We start from the raw sequence: 11648 nt of genomic DNA on the forward strand, positions 1-11648 counted from the left end.
GATTAATTTACAAATGAGACAAGAAACTAGAAGGCACACAGAGGAGATGAAGCTCTGCTGATGCTGATTATTTCACCAACATGCTGTTACAATTCCTGTTCCTGAAAAGTACGGAAATTAAATGGAAATTATAACATTAAGTTTGATAAAAAAACTCAATTTTTCTTTATTTTTGTGGCTCGATAATGTTCATCTGAAGGGGGAAAAACTGTCGGATGGTGGCTGTCGTTTCATCAAACTTTTCCTTTAAATCTTCTTAGAAATTTGTGTTTTTGTTTGTAGGAAAAAAACCAGAAAATGAGATCCTGTACAACAGCGAAACACATCAGGTGGAGTAAAAACGGGAGAAGCAGCATTTTTTGTTTCTGTTTGTTTTCAGTCTAAAAGGCGTCGCTAGCGTTGTCGATCCCAGCGCCAGATGGAAGCGTCGTCGCACACGGCGATCAAAATACTGCTGTCGCGACTGAAGCTGGTTTGACGGATGGCCGACACACATTTAGGGAGGGTCAGCGTGATGCACCTGCAGACAAAAATACATGTCTTTAGTACTTTACAACCCTCTAGTGGACAACTTGAGAACCTTTTCCATCTATGGTCCCAGCTCGCCTCGCCTCGGCACAGTTTAGGTCGGATTTCCACTACAAAATAGTACCCACTCAACGTGGACGGAGTCATCACTGCACAGAAGTACTGTAGAGTTGCACTGTGTGGTTTTATTAAACCCTAACCCATAACAACATATTTAATGAAGAAATACACAGTTAAACTGAACTGAACAAATTACAGTAACTTTGTTATTGCACTTACTTTGCTTTGTGAGGATCTTCCACTTCGAGGTCCCACACGTAAAGCTTCCCCACCTGGTTTCCTAAAGCTAGCATCTGTAAATTAGCATCACAACAGAGAGGATGTCAGAAAAGTGGCTAAAAAAACAACAACCAAACACCTGATGTGAGAATTTTAGCATCATGACTGCACCTGAAAATATTTTAGTAAATGGAACAGGTGGAAAAGGTATTTGAGATAAGAACAGGTGATCTGACCTTCTGCCAGAAGTCCATGGAGAAGCGCATGTACCAGATGTCACACTGGCTGTACTCAAAGCGACCCAGAATCGTCACATTTGACTCATTTGGCTTAATGTGATCGATGTCGTCCTCCATTTTTCCCGGTTTCCAGCACACAATGGCATTTTCACAAGACTGCAGTGACAGGAAAGTAAAGACGATTACAGATAAGTACATGTTGGATTTGAATGAACACATTTTTTACACATAATTATAGTAATTAATAACTTGCCTTGGATAGAATAAGGTCTCCCAGCCACCGCACACAGTCCACATAGTTTCTATGGATGTCTCGTGTTGAGAAGTCAGGGAAGTGAATTTTCTCTGAGACAAAAGGCCTGCAGGGACAAAAAAAGAGACAAATTAAATCATGTTTTTTATTTTTTTAAATTTAGGAAGATTTTGTGAGCATTTCTACAGATGAGACTGGAAAAATACCTGTTGGTCTTTGAGGGGTTGTACTCGTACGACCCACGTATGGCTTTCTGCATTCTCTCCGAATTGATACGCCAAAGTTTGAGGGAGTGATCCATCCCACACGTCATTATCTTCTCACCAAGCAAATCAAAGTCCTAGAGTGGAATAGAAAAGAAACAAAAATAAAATGAGGAAGTGTGACAATTTGAAGGATTGTCTGTTTTGTTCTATAAAAGGTCATCATTTCATTTATTCACAGTGAAATAACTCTCATTCTGTTGTTCATGATACATTGACTGTTCAGAGTACAAGGTTCAGAGTGATGTTGAATCCTCCCTTGCTGAAGTTGCAGTTATTGTATGAAGTTTATAGACGTGGTTGATGCGAGGTTCGATTTCACAATACTGACCGCGCTCAGGACTTCGTCTCGATGACCCTCCACGCCACCGAATATCGCCACTAACGTGTCTGTCTGTATGTTCCATAGACGGAGGGCGTGGTCTGCGAGGAAAAGGGAACAAAATGACATCTTACAGTTAACATGGCCTTTATCAAAGACATAAATCATAATTAAGGAACCACATGACAATCACATGGTAATAAAAGCAGCTTTACAGTTACATTTTCACATGAACAAGTGGGACCTACTTCTTTCCTGCAATGAAGACGACCACTCATCATGCGTGATAGCATTTTTGTGGTGTTTAATAATAAAGTTGTCAAAGTCAGTGTTATATTAGAAAGCATGTTTAATTGCATTTGATGTGTTAAGTTTTACCTTTGCTGACGGACAGGAGGAGATTTGGATCCCGCGGGTGAAACTTGAGCTCATTGATGGCATTTCCATGTCCTACATAATGCTGGACAAGTCAATAAAAACTGTTATTATAGACATGGTCTTGATTTTGTCATTAAATTCTATGAAACGATAACAGCACCAGTGCAGAAATGGAGGGAATTCCAGTGTTTCTATCAAAATTGGTATTTAATTATGGTAAAAAGGCGAGTAAATTCTGAGATATCAGGAAAACAAACAATTAACTCTGAGAAAAACTGATTAAAAGTACCTTAATGCACTGCATTGTAATGTGGTTGATCACTCGGATGATGCCGCGGGATCCGGCTACAGCCAGCAGTGGGTGACTTGTGTTGGTGTCGTAGGTCCAGGCACACGTATAGAAGTTCTCCTCTGCCTTTTTGCGCACATGTAGTCAAAGAAATCAAAACAAAACGCTCCCTTTTGATGTTTTAAATAACTATAGAACATTTTTGCAAATTAACATAAATACACAAACCCATAGGCTTACGTCTACCAACAAAAGACTGACAGACTTACACGGCTGGTTGGCAATCATTGATTTTAGCTTAACAAGGAACGATATACAGGTTACATTGGTTTCTGGGTTATATAACAGCTGCTGTAAACTAAAATATATGTGACATGATAGAAGAGATTCCAAGCGAGTGAAAGGATACATCTGCATCGACGTACGACTGCAAGAGTCTGATTTCTCCCTGTGAGTGGCATTCATATAAAGTTACCTGATGAAGAGAAACCACAGGTTAGTTATGGAAAGATACAGATTTCTAATCAGAAAAAAATCCATGAGAAGCCGCACATTAAAGAGGAGGGGCACCTTCAATATTTTAAAGTAAAACTAAGAAATAACCTTAATCAAATAAATTAGTATGGAAAAACTTTTAGCGACAGCAGTATATATCAAATTATCAAAAATTGATCCGACTGAATAAATCACATTATGACATATAATAACAATAACATTTTGGTTATGCAGACAGCCCGTGCATGCAAAGCAGAATTTATGTGTTTTTATTTCGTAATTTAAAAAAAAAGAAGAAGAAAGAAACAAGTAGTGATAATGGGGCTGTACCCTGTTACTCCCAACTGTGGCAAATACCAGAGGGTCTCCCTCCTTACTGTGCCAGTTAAACTGGACTCCAAACAGCGGCTGACCATGATCCTCCTGTAAAAACAAAAACCCCTTTATGATGTCCACAGCAATGATGAGATGGAAAAGAAATGAACATACTGCTTTGTGGACACACATACCCTTAGGCTGTTGACACATTTAAAAGAGTATCTGCACTTTTTATACTTCCACTTGCCCTTGCCCCAGCTCTTCCTGCCCGGGGCATTGGCAGTGTTTGTGGGTGTGTCTGGGCGCTCAGTGTTGGTGCCACTCTCAACGCTGACAGCATCATCCTGCAGGGTTAAAAAAATAAAAATAAAAGTTTTTTTTGCAACTCAAAATACTACCTTATTTAAAGTATCCTATTCCACACTCAATACAGAGGACCTGTAGCTTTCCTGCTAAGTGCTTTGAAACTAATGACTGAGCTTATCAACAATTGATAAGTTATTTTTGACAATTGAATGTCTATACATGCACATTATTTAACATATCTTCCTATTTTTGCCTAAATACATTAATGTTTAGGTCCCACAGTTTCAAGAACGGAAATGAGGCACATTTGCCTGGCCACCATTAAATACACGCCTCTTCATCGTATTCATTTTTAATAAATCTGGCACAATGCACATTTCAATTAGCCCCTACTGCTAAAGCCAACTTGAGTTTACACGTGAAGTGTTGCTGTATGAACCGAACTGAAGCAACATTAACGCTTATACGTAAAATTAAATAAGCACATATATCGCCGTGTGAAGAGCACTCTGTCGAGATGTGTATAACTGGTTTAAGTAAAGTTTGAACAGCTGGCTGATATCTATAATGATGAACAAAGCTGCTAGCTTACCGCTTTAGCTAACCGGCTACCTGAGCACAATGCTAGCCGGCTAGCATGTATGTATGTATATATGGGACATTTGTCACTTGTAAAACAACAAGGGTTAATATCTTACATTCTCGTCTCCCGATAAATCTGGGTTACTGTTCTCGTCACTGCTTAGTTTTTGTTTTTTCGCTGGTATCTCTTTTCCCGCTTGAGAGGGGGACTCGGACATGTTCTTGTTTTCCCTCATTTTGGATCAAATTCCGCCTTTTCCGCTTTGCTGCCGCAATGATTGCTGGGTAGCGTAGTTTGACTAGATCTCAGTTGTAGTTCAGCTGAATCGGTCACATTCACGTAGAAATACCGTATACCTTCTTAAAAAACATTTATTATAAAAATTATATTATAATATTTATTGTGGGACACAGTAACTCCATTAAATAGTTTCCTATGTACTTAAATGGACCAAATTCCCAAGAAATTTACATTTTTACACTACTTGAGCACCATTTGCTTATACACGGTACTGTTTAAGTAAATAAAAAACAAACAAACACAAAAGTACATATATTTACATAAAAATTTATTTAAAAAAACAGACATTTTGTATCTTTTACAGTCCAACATTATTATTCTGGGATGATAAATGGGGTGGATGTCTCAGTGGCATCAGGACACAATCATTTCCGCATCCCCAAAGGAGGCTTCGCTCATCTCCTCAGAGACGAGTCCTTCATCATCATCCTCCTCCTCCACCTCCCCCTCAGCTGCTCTCTTTACACCCCTCTGCTTCGACAGGGCCACAGTGTAACGGATGTTGTACATATTGAAGTCACACCTGTACAGAGAAAATGAGAATTTACTACAAATCCAACAAGGCAAAAATCTTTCTTCAAGAGCATAGTGACAGAGTCTGAGGTGGACTTTCAATCTGATCAGTAATTTGAGCATTTTCCATTTCTCTACATGCTCCTAAAATACATTGACCTAGTCTACAGCTGTGTTTTTAATAAACATACTGATAAATCAACATCTAAATAGTGTAAAAAAAAAATCCCAATATTCTGTTCACAACATCTAAGGTGGTTTTAGACTTTGGTACACTCCACATACTGTAATTTAATATACATCTCTTTATTATTATTTAGGTTCAAATGAGACAATGCGGGTCAATGTTAAAATGTTGTTACTTACAGTTTGGTCAGGTTGTCATAGTGTCTCTGGATGCTCTTCTGCAGGGCCTGCAGTGTGGGCAGTATGGCTCCTGACCTGCACATCAATGCAAATATATGAATCACACTCAATACGACAGTATACAATACTTAGTGCAATGTGTCCCCTGGCCCTTGTGCATTTCCATACCTGTTCTTGAGTTTCTGTCCGTGAAGCATGAGAAGGTTCTGGGCCCAGGTCATGAAGAACTGCAGGTGACCCGACTTCTCCAGACACGCTGCCACAAACCCTAGCAGCTTTTCCACGTAAATGTCAGGAAGAGAGCTGCAGACCACCGGGACTGGAGGAACAACATGGGCCAATTTAGAGCTTTCAGGCATTTTCATCATCCAAGTTAAAACAATTCATGGATGTCACTTTTTTACCCAAGCAGAGGGCACTATGATTTCAGCTTGACTTGAGATAAATTTGAAAAAAAAAATACATTGATATTATGTTGTGATGGCCATCATATAGAAAATAGTCTATCAGTTTGCTGGGTGAGTCTCAGCCCAGGAAGTAAAAATGCATTGCATAGCCACCAAAGGGGAATGCCACTTGACATTTTAAACATTTTCCAAAATAGTTTATCATCTCAATCACTTGTTTCATAATATGTCATTTCATTATCAGATAGAAAAAGATGACTAAACACTGCAAATATGAGCAGACACTGTGAGTTACAGTATGCACCATCCAAAACAGTGACAGCCCTAATGCACATGTTGTTTGAAGGTTTGGTTCACTCACTCTGCTCGTGTGGCACCGCTTCCAGCACCTCCTGCTTCAGGGCCTTTTCATTGAGTCTGAAGGCCAAGACGATGGCTGACGCCCACTCCTGAAGGCGCAGCTGCTTGCGTATGCTCACCGGCGTCACATCCATGTCGAGATCGTAGGGGTCAAACACCATGGAGCCGTCGAGGGAGTAGACCAGCAGGCCCTCGGTGGTGGTGGCTGCCCAGCTGCGACCTGGGAGAAGATGGAGACGCTTTGTTAACAACTGAACTTTTCATCTCATTTGCAGGGGGTCAAGGTTGTAGCTCAGACACCTACCAGTTGGGGAGAACCGCAGCAAGCTGACTCTGATCTCTGGCTTGAAGTGACGAGAGCTCATGTCACCTTTACAGACCAGCAGAGAGAAATACATTCAAGTTATAAAGAGAAATCATGATCCACATGTATAGGTGCACTATTTCCTGTGTCACAGCCACAGAATCTTCCACGTGTGCCTGAAATAAGCAAATGAAGGTAGTGTCATACCTTTCCTGACTCCAGGGAGGCTAATGTTGATTCCGTCCCCGTCTCCAGCTCCCTCGTCCACCAGAGCCAGGCTGCCAAACGCAGTCATTTTCCGCCTGTCCAGGAACTCCTGGAGGGAAATAGAGACATGAGGTTTGAGACCAATCTTATTCCACTAAAAAACAAACGCTGTTGGAAAAACTTCAGCCTATTTTTCCATTGCTGTTTCTCATTAGTAGAATACTCTAAACGTAATCAGCTTCCTGTTTACAACAACCCATTGTTGGTTGTGTTTGTGTGGCTAGAGATGACATCTGATATGGAACTGAACAGCTCAGCTCGTCATTTTTATATAAATGTATTTAATAAAATATGGATGTTGCCTGACACTTCACATTGAACGAAAGCTAATGATTTTACCTCCATGGCATCGAAGGAGAGGTTGGAGGAGATTTCAAACTTCTTCGTGAGCATCTGCTCCTTGATGTTATAGATGCACACAAACTTGGACTGACCTCCGGCCAAGATGGACTCCCCGTCCGCAGAGTAGCACAGACACGTAAAGGACCTAAATAGAGGGGGGAACATAAATAAATCCAACGAGCGGAAACACGGAGATCAGGTGAGGACGGTTGGTGCGACCCTGTCCACTCACTTGCCCTTGGCGGACTGTTTGGCTGTGATTTTATCAGTCTCTTTGCGGCCCGTCTCCAGGTCGTGGCGTCCGACCACGGAGCTGGTTTGCGTGGCTGTGTGTGGGTTCCAGAAGGAGACCTCGCCGTTCAGAGTGGCCACGGCCAACTCCTGACCGTCAGGGCGGTAAGTCACGGACAGGCCTGGGACAAATGTCAATCTATATTCAAAGCTCTTCTAACAAGGTTTAATCCCAGTTGATTTGACCAGGAAGTACTGGGAGATATTTACCGTCAGCAGTTAGAGGAATTGTTTCCTTGACCTGCCAGCTGTCCAACATGTCCCAAAGCCGCACTGTTCGATCCCATGACACGCTGGCGAGGATTGACTGGACGGGACTGAAACACAGGCAGCTTACTGGACCCTCATGACCCCCAAGGACCTGATTAATCACAAGGCAATTACATACACTGTCCATTGACTTACAAGAGATGAAGATACGTAAAAATGAGTCTGTAAATACCTCCAGCAGTCTGCCTGTTTGCATGGACCAGAGGAAGATCTCAAACGAATCCTGGGCTCCTGCGCTCACCAGTTCTCCACTGTTGTCGACTGCCAGGGTGGAGAACTGTGCAGGGCGAGGAGAGGTGAATGTCCTGAAGTTTCGGTATCTAGAAATCAAGCAACGGCAAATCTCAGTATACCACAAATTTCTCTTTTTCTCAGCGTCGGGGAACAATCAAACCAAATCCGGCTTCAGCTCACCTGTGCAGGTCGTATGCTCTCACCGTGCCATCGAGTGAAGCGCTGACAATGACGAAACCGCTGGAGGTGAATGTGACGCTGGCGACGCTGCTGGTGTGCTCGGTAAAAGTGACGAAGCAAAGGCCGCTGTTGGTGTTCCACACTTTGATCTGAAGGGAATAAAAACAGTCAGACATCAGATATGAAGTGTTAGGTCACACATGTGCTGCTCCGTTTACTTTTATTATAAAAACACTATTATCGCATTTCCTTGTTCTAGTTGTCTGTTTGCAGAATTTGCGTCAGAATCTATGTATCAATAACTGGGCCTGAAATGAGCTTCCCCTTTCTCAAAGACAAGCAACCGCCACTGCTCACTTTGCCATCGTCTCCTCCTGTTACGATGTACTGTCCGTCCGGCGAGTAGGCCAACGAGGCCATGTTGTTGAAGTGTCCCTGTTGCTTGAAGACGTACGACTCGCTCTGCCACTCCCACACCAGCAGCTGACCCATGCCTGAAACAAATGCACCCACAACACGATAAAGCTGTGCCTGCTGCAATAGGAAACAATTTATCTAATGAAGTACAGAGCAAAAGAATATAATATATGTTTTCTGATTATGAACAGGAACATAGTCAGTGAGACAGTATTCAAGATCCAAAACCGACTTCTTACCTGAGCAGCCAAAGCCAATCCAGTCTCCAGAGCTGTTTATAGCCACCGAAGCAATTCTCTGGTCTGAAATACTAGAAGAAAAACATTCAGTAAAAAAAAAAAAAAAAAATTCCAGTCATTTTCTTCCTTCTCCGTCATCTGTGAACATTTCTCTCACCTGAGGGAATGAATCAGGTTGAATTCTGGAAGCTCGTGCAGGTGGAAAATGCCAGAGGCAAATCCAGTGACAAGGATGTGAGTAGGCTTGTGGAAGGCTGCGGAGGTCAAATGGTTAAAATCACCCTCCTTGTTGAAGAAATGTCTTAGAGAGCAGAGGCAAAAAAAGAGATATTTGTACATTTGTGTGATCACACAGGCCCCAAAGCTTTAATAAACAGAAAAAGACAATATGATGCATTTCAGTACAAATACCGACACTGCTATGAGAGTTGAGATGCTTCTTACTTGCTCAACTGCTTGTATCGCACATTCTTCGTCTTTTTCTCTTTGGGGAGTTCAGCTTTCCCTCTGATCACCTCTCCCTCCAGCTGCTCCTCTTCCTCCTCCTCTTCACCTTCATCACGCTGTCTCAGTGGCTCAGGTTTGTCCCGACTCCTGCTCAGGACAAGGCCATCCAGCTCAGTGTCGCTCTCCCAGATGCAAAGCGTCCCGTCCTGGCTCACCGTGTACAGCTAGAAATGCAGGTTAAATTCAGGCAGTCGGGGTCACTATATACGTATGTTTTGTAAGTATACTTACTAAAATTGAGCTAAAGGCTACATTCATACTATACTTCATTAAAAAAAAATTGATAAGCACAAACATCTCCAAACAGTGCATAGAAACAATCTGTATGCAGCTTTAAATCTCGATATATGTCGTATCTTGCTCAATTTAAATCTTAAAAAAAACAGAACAAACATTGAAAATGAAGTAGTATGAATCACAAAGTAGTGGAAGGAAGAAATTAACTCACATCCAGGCTGTCCTTCTCAAAGAAACAGCCCACAATCAGGTCCTTGTGTCCACCCAGGGAGTAGTAGATGAGGTTGGACCAGCGCTCTGCACCAAACACCCATGTCGACATGTCTTTGCTACCCACCACAAAACACCTGATGGAAAAAAAAATATTACACAACCATGATTTTCTCTCAGTTACAGGCTGAGACACAATATGCCACAACCTGCTTTTTTCAATTTTCACTCACTTGGAGTCATCTGTCCAGTCAATACAGGTGGTTTCATCATAGGGACCATAGTAGCTCTTGTCCAACACGAAGGCATTGTACTCCCGCTGCTTCCCGGGAGCATGGTACATCAGAGCCACATTCTCCTTTGTGACAACAAACTTCCTAAGAGGGATGAATACATAGACAAACAGCTGTGGTAAAGCATCTATAAACTAATTTATGTAACTTTGCATCACATCATCACTTAAACTTTAAATTATTATTTTGTGTTGTATTAACATAATTTTACATAAGAGTAACCACAGTGTATGGCTTTATTGAGCATTTATTTTACATGACGACACCAGTGCTGTGTAAACCCCACTCACCTGCCATCAGGTGAGAAGCGGACGCTGCTCACATGCTTGTGAAAGTGGAAATGATGAAGGGTGGCCCGGGTCAGGAGACTGATCAACAGGGCCGCGCCATCTGCATGGCACAAACACGACCACAAAGAAACACATTAGGGTTTTTGTTTTCATAAATACTTGAGGAAGCAGAAGTCAGTGGAAACGCTTACCTTCGTCAACAACTACTGCCAAGTTGCCATCTGGAGAGAGACCCACACATGTGATGTTCTTTGTAGTGGAGATGGGCAACGTCTCAGATGTGTTGCTTTAAGACAAATAAAAAATATATTAGGCTAGATGATGTTTTCCAGTCAACACAACTTTATTGAGTTGAGTGAACATCCTGGAAACATGTTCACAGGGAGACCATTAATGGGAACAACTGATCCGATTATATTCATGTTTTTGTAAAAACTAAGTGCACAACATTCACACGAAGCAAGAGCAATATATAAACTGCAATCAACACCTGTCATTACATTTATTTATTTTACTTACTTTTTCAAATCGAAGACAGAGACTCTGTTTCCAACCGGACTGATTACAGTGTTGCCATCTTTGGAGAAATTTAAATTTCCCTGACGATAGACTGCGCCGAGGAGATTGGAAAACTACAAACAAAACACAGTGGTATTCATTTTACGATCACTCAAAGCTGCCTATCATATACACAGATATTTTTCACAAACCCCAGTTGGAAAAGTAGGAATTCAGCTGAACGCCATCGTAGATTGAGATAGAGTTACGTATTAAAACACGAATGAAACTACCTCAAATTATATTTGTTATACATGACATAACAGAACTTCAGTATAGATGCTAATTCGTGACATTAATATTATACAGGTACTTTTTCTGTACATACATTAGCACTGTGCAATAACATAAGATTTTTGAATGAGTTGGCCTGACGCTTCCTCCCACACTCCAAGTTGAATGGCACCGCTAAGTAATAAAAGTGTACTCACCCTATAAGCGAACTTCATTTTAATATATATTCATTAAATTCGGTGCATTTATCTTCGTTTTAATCCTGTAAGCATCCAATATGAAGCAAGAATAGAAGGCTCCTGTGACACATGCCTCTTTTCCTCCACACGTGTTGTCGTTTTGTTGACACTCGACACTTCCGGGCTGAGTTGAGTGGAGAATAAAGCACTGCGCCCTCTGGTGGCATGGAGGAGAAATGAGTCGAAGTCATAAAAAGATCAAAATAAAACACATGTACACAGTATAGGTTCTTTAATTACTGTGGCTGAACAGTTTGTAACATTATATAGCACTGTTTATATATTATAAATTAGTATTTTCCTGCTTTATGACACCAAATATAGGTTAAAACAAAAA

General features: G+C 41.4%; 2 protein-coding genes across 2 annotated transcripts; both read right to left on the bottom strand.

Annotated features, from left to right (window-relative positions):
• Positions 1–68: 68 nt before the first annotated feature.
• On the bottom strand, positions 69–4494 carry eed (embryonic ectoderm development). Its single transcript, XM_083901279.1, has 12 exons — positions 4369–4494; positions 3556–3708; positions 3377–3469; positions 2961–3026; positions 2552–2677; positions 2263–2344; positions 1894–1985; positions 1506–1639; positions 1300–1405; positions 1044–1202; positions 808–881; positions 69–520 (listed from the first exon to the last, which is right to left on the bottom strand). The coding sequence occupies exons 1-12, from the start codon at positions 4486–4488 to the stop codon at positions 394–396; spliced, it is 1332 nt and encodes a 443-aa protein (XP_083757405.1). The 5' UTR covers positions 4489–4494; the 3' UTR covers positions 69–393.
• Positions 4495–4907: 413 nt separating this feature from the next.
• Positions 4908–11287, bottom strand: pwp2h (PWP2 small subunit processome component; the record flags this gene model as incomplete). Its single annotated transcript, XM_083901581.1, has 21 exons — positions 4908–5076; positions 5433–5507; positions 5601–5751; positions 6201–6419; positions 6504–6569; positions 6711–6819; positions 7110–7257; positions 7345–7525; positions 7614–7764; positions 7846–7993; positions 8088–8236; positions 8445–8581; positions 8744–8814; positions 8901–9044; positions 9188–9414; positions 9699–9834; positions 9931–10074; positions 10281–10380; positions 10472–10566; positions 10800–10912; positions 11270–11287. The coding sequence occupies 21 exons, from the start codon at positions 11285–11287 to the stop codon at positions 4908–4910; spliced, it is 2751 nt and encodes a 916-aa protein (XP_083757707.1).
• Between the last annotated feature and the right edge of the window lie 361 nt (positions 11288–11648).

The sequence above is a fragment of the Microchirus variegatus genome (genome assembly GCF_963457635.1).
Source record: "Microchirus variegatus genome assembly, chromosome: 1".
NCBI lineage: Eukaryota > Metazoa > Chordata > Actinopteri > Pleuronectiformes > Soleidae > Microchirus > Microchirus variegatus.

Coding starts and splice junctions, on each gene's coding strand:
- eed (XM_083901279.1), bottom strand. CDS start 4,488: ATGAGGGAAAACAAGAACATGTCCGAGTCCCCCTCTCAAGCGGGAAAA. Junction 2,678..2,960: donor AGTCGTACGTCGATGCAGAT/GTATCCTTTCAC, acceptor GTGCGCAAAAAG/GCAGAGGAGAACTTCTATAC. Junction 1,406..1,505: donor AACCCCTCAAAGACCAACAG/GTATTTTTCCAG, acceptor TTGTCCCTGCAG/GCCTTTTGTCTCAGAGAAAA.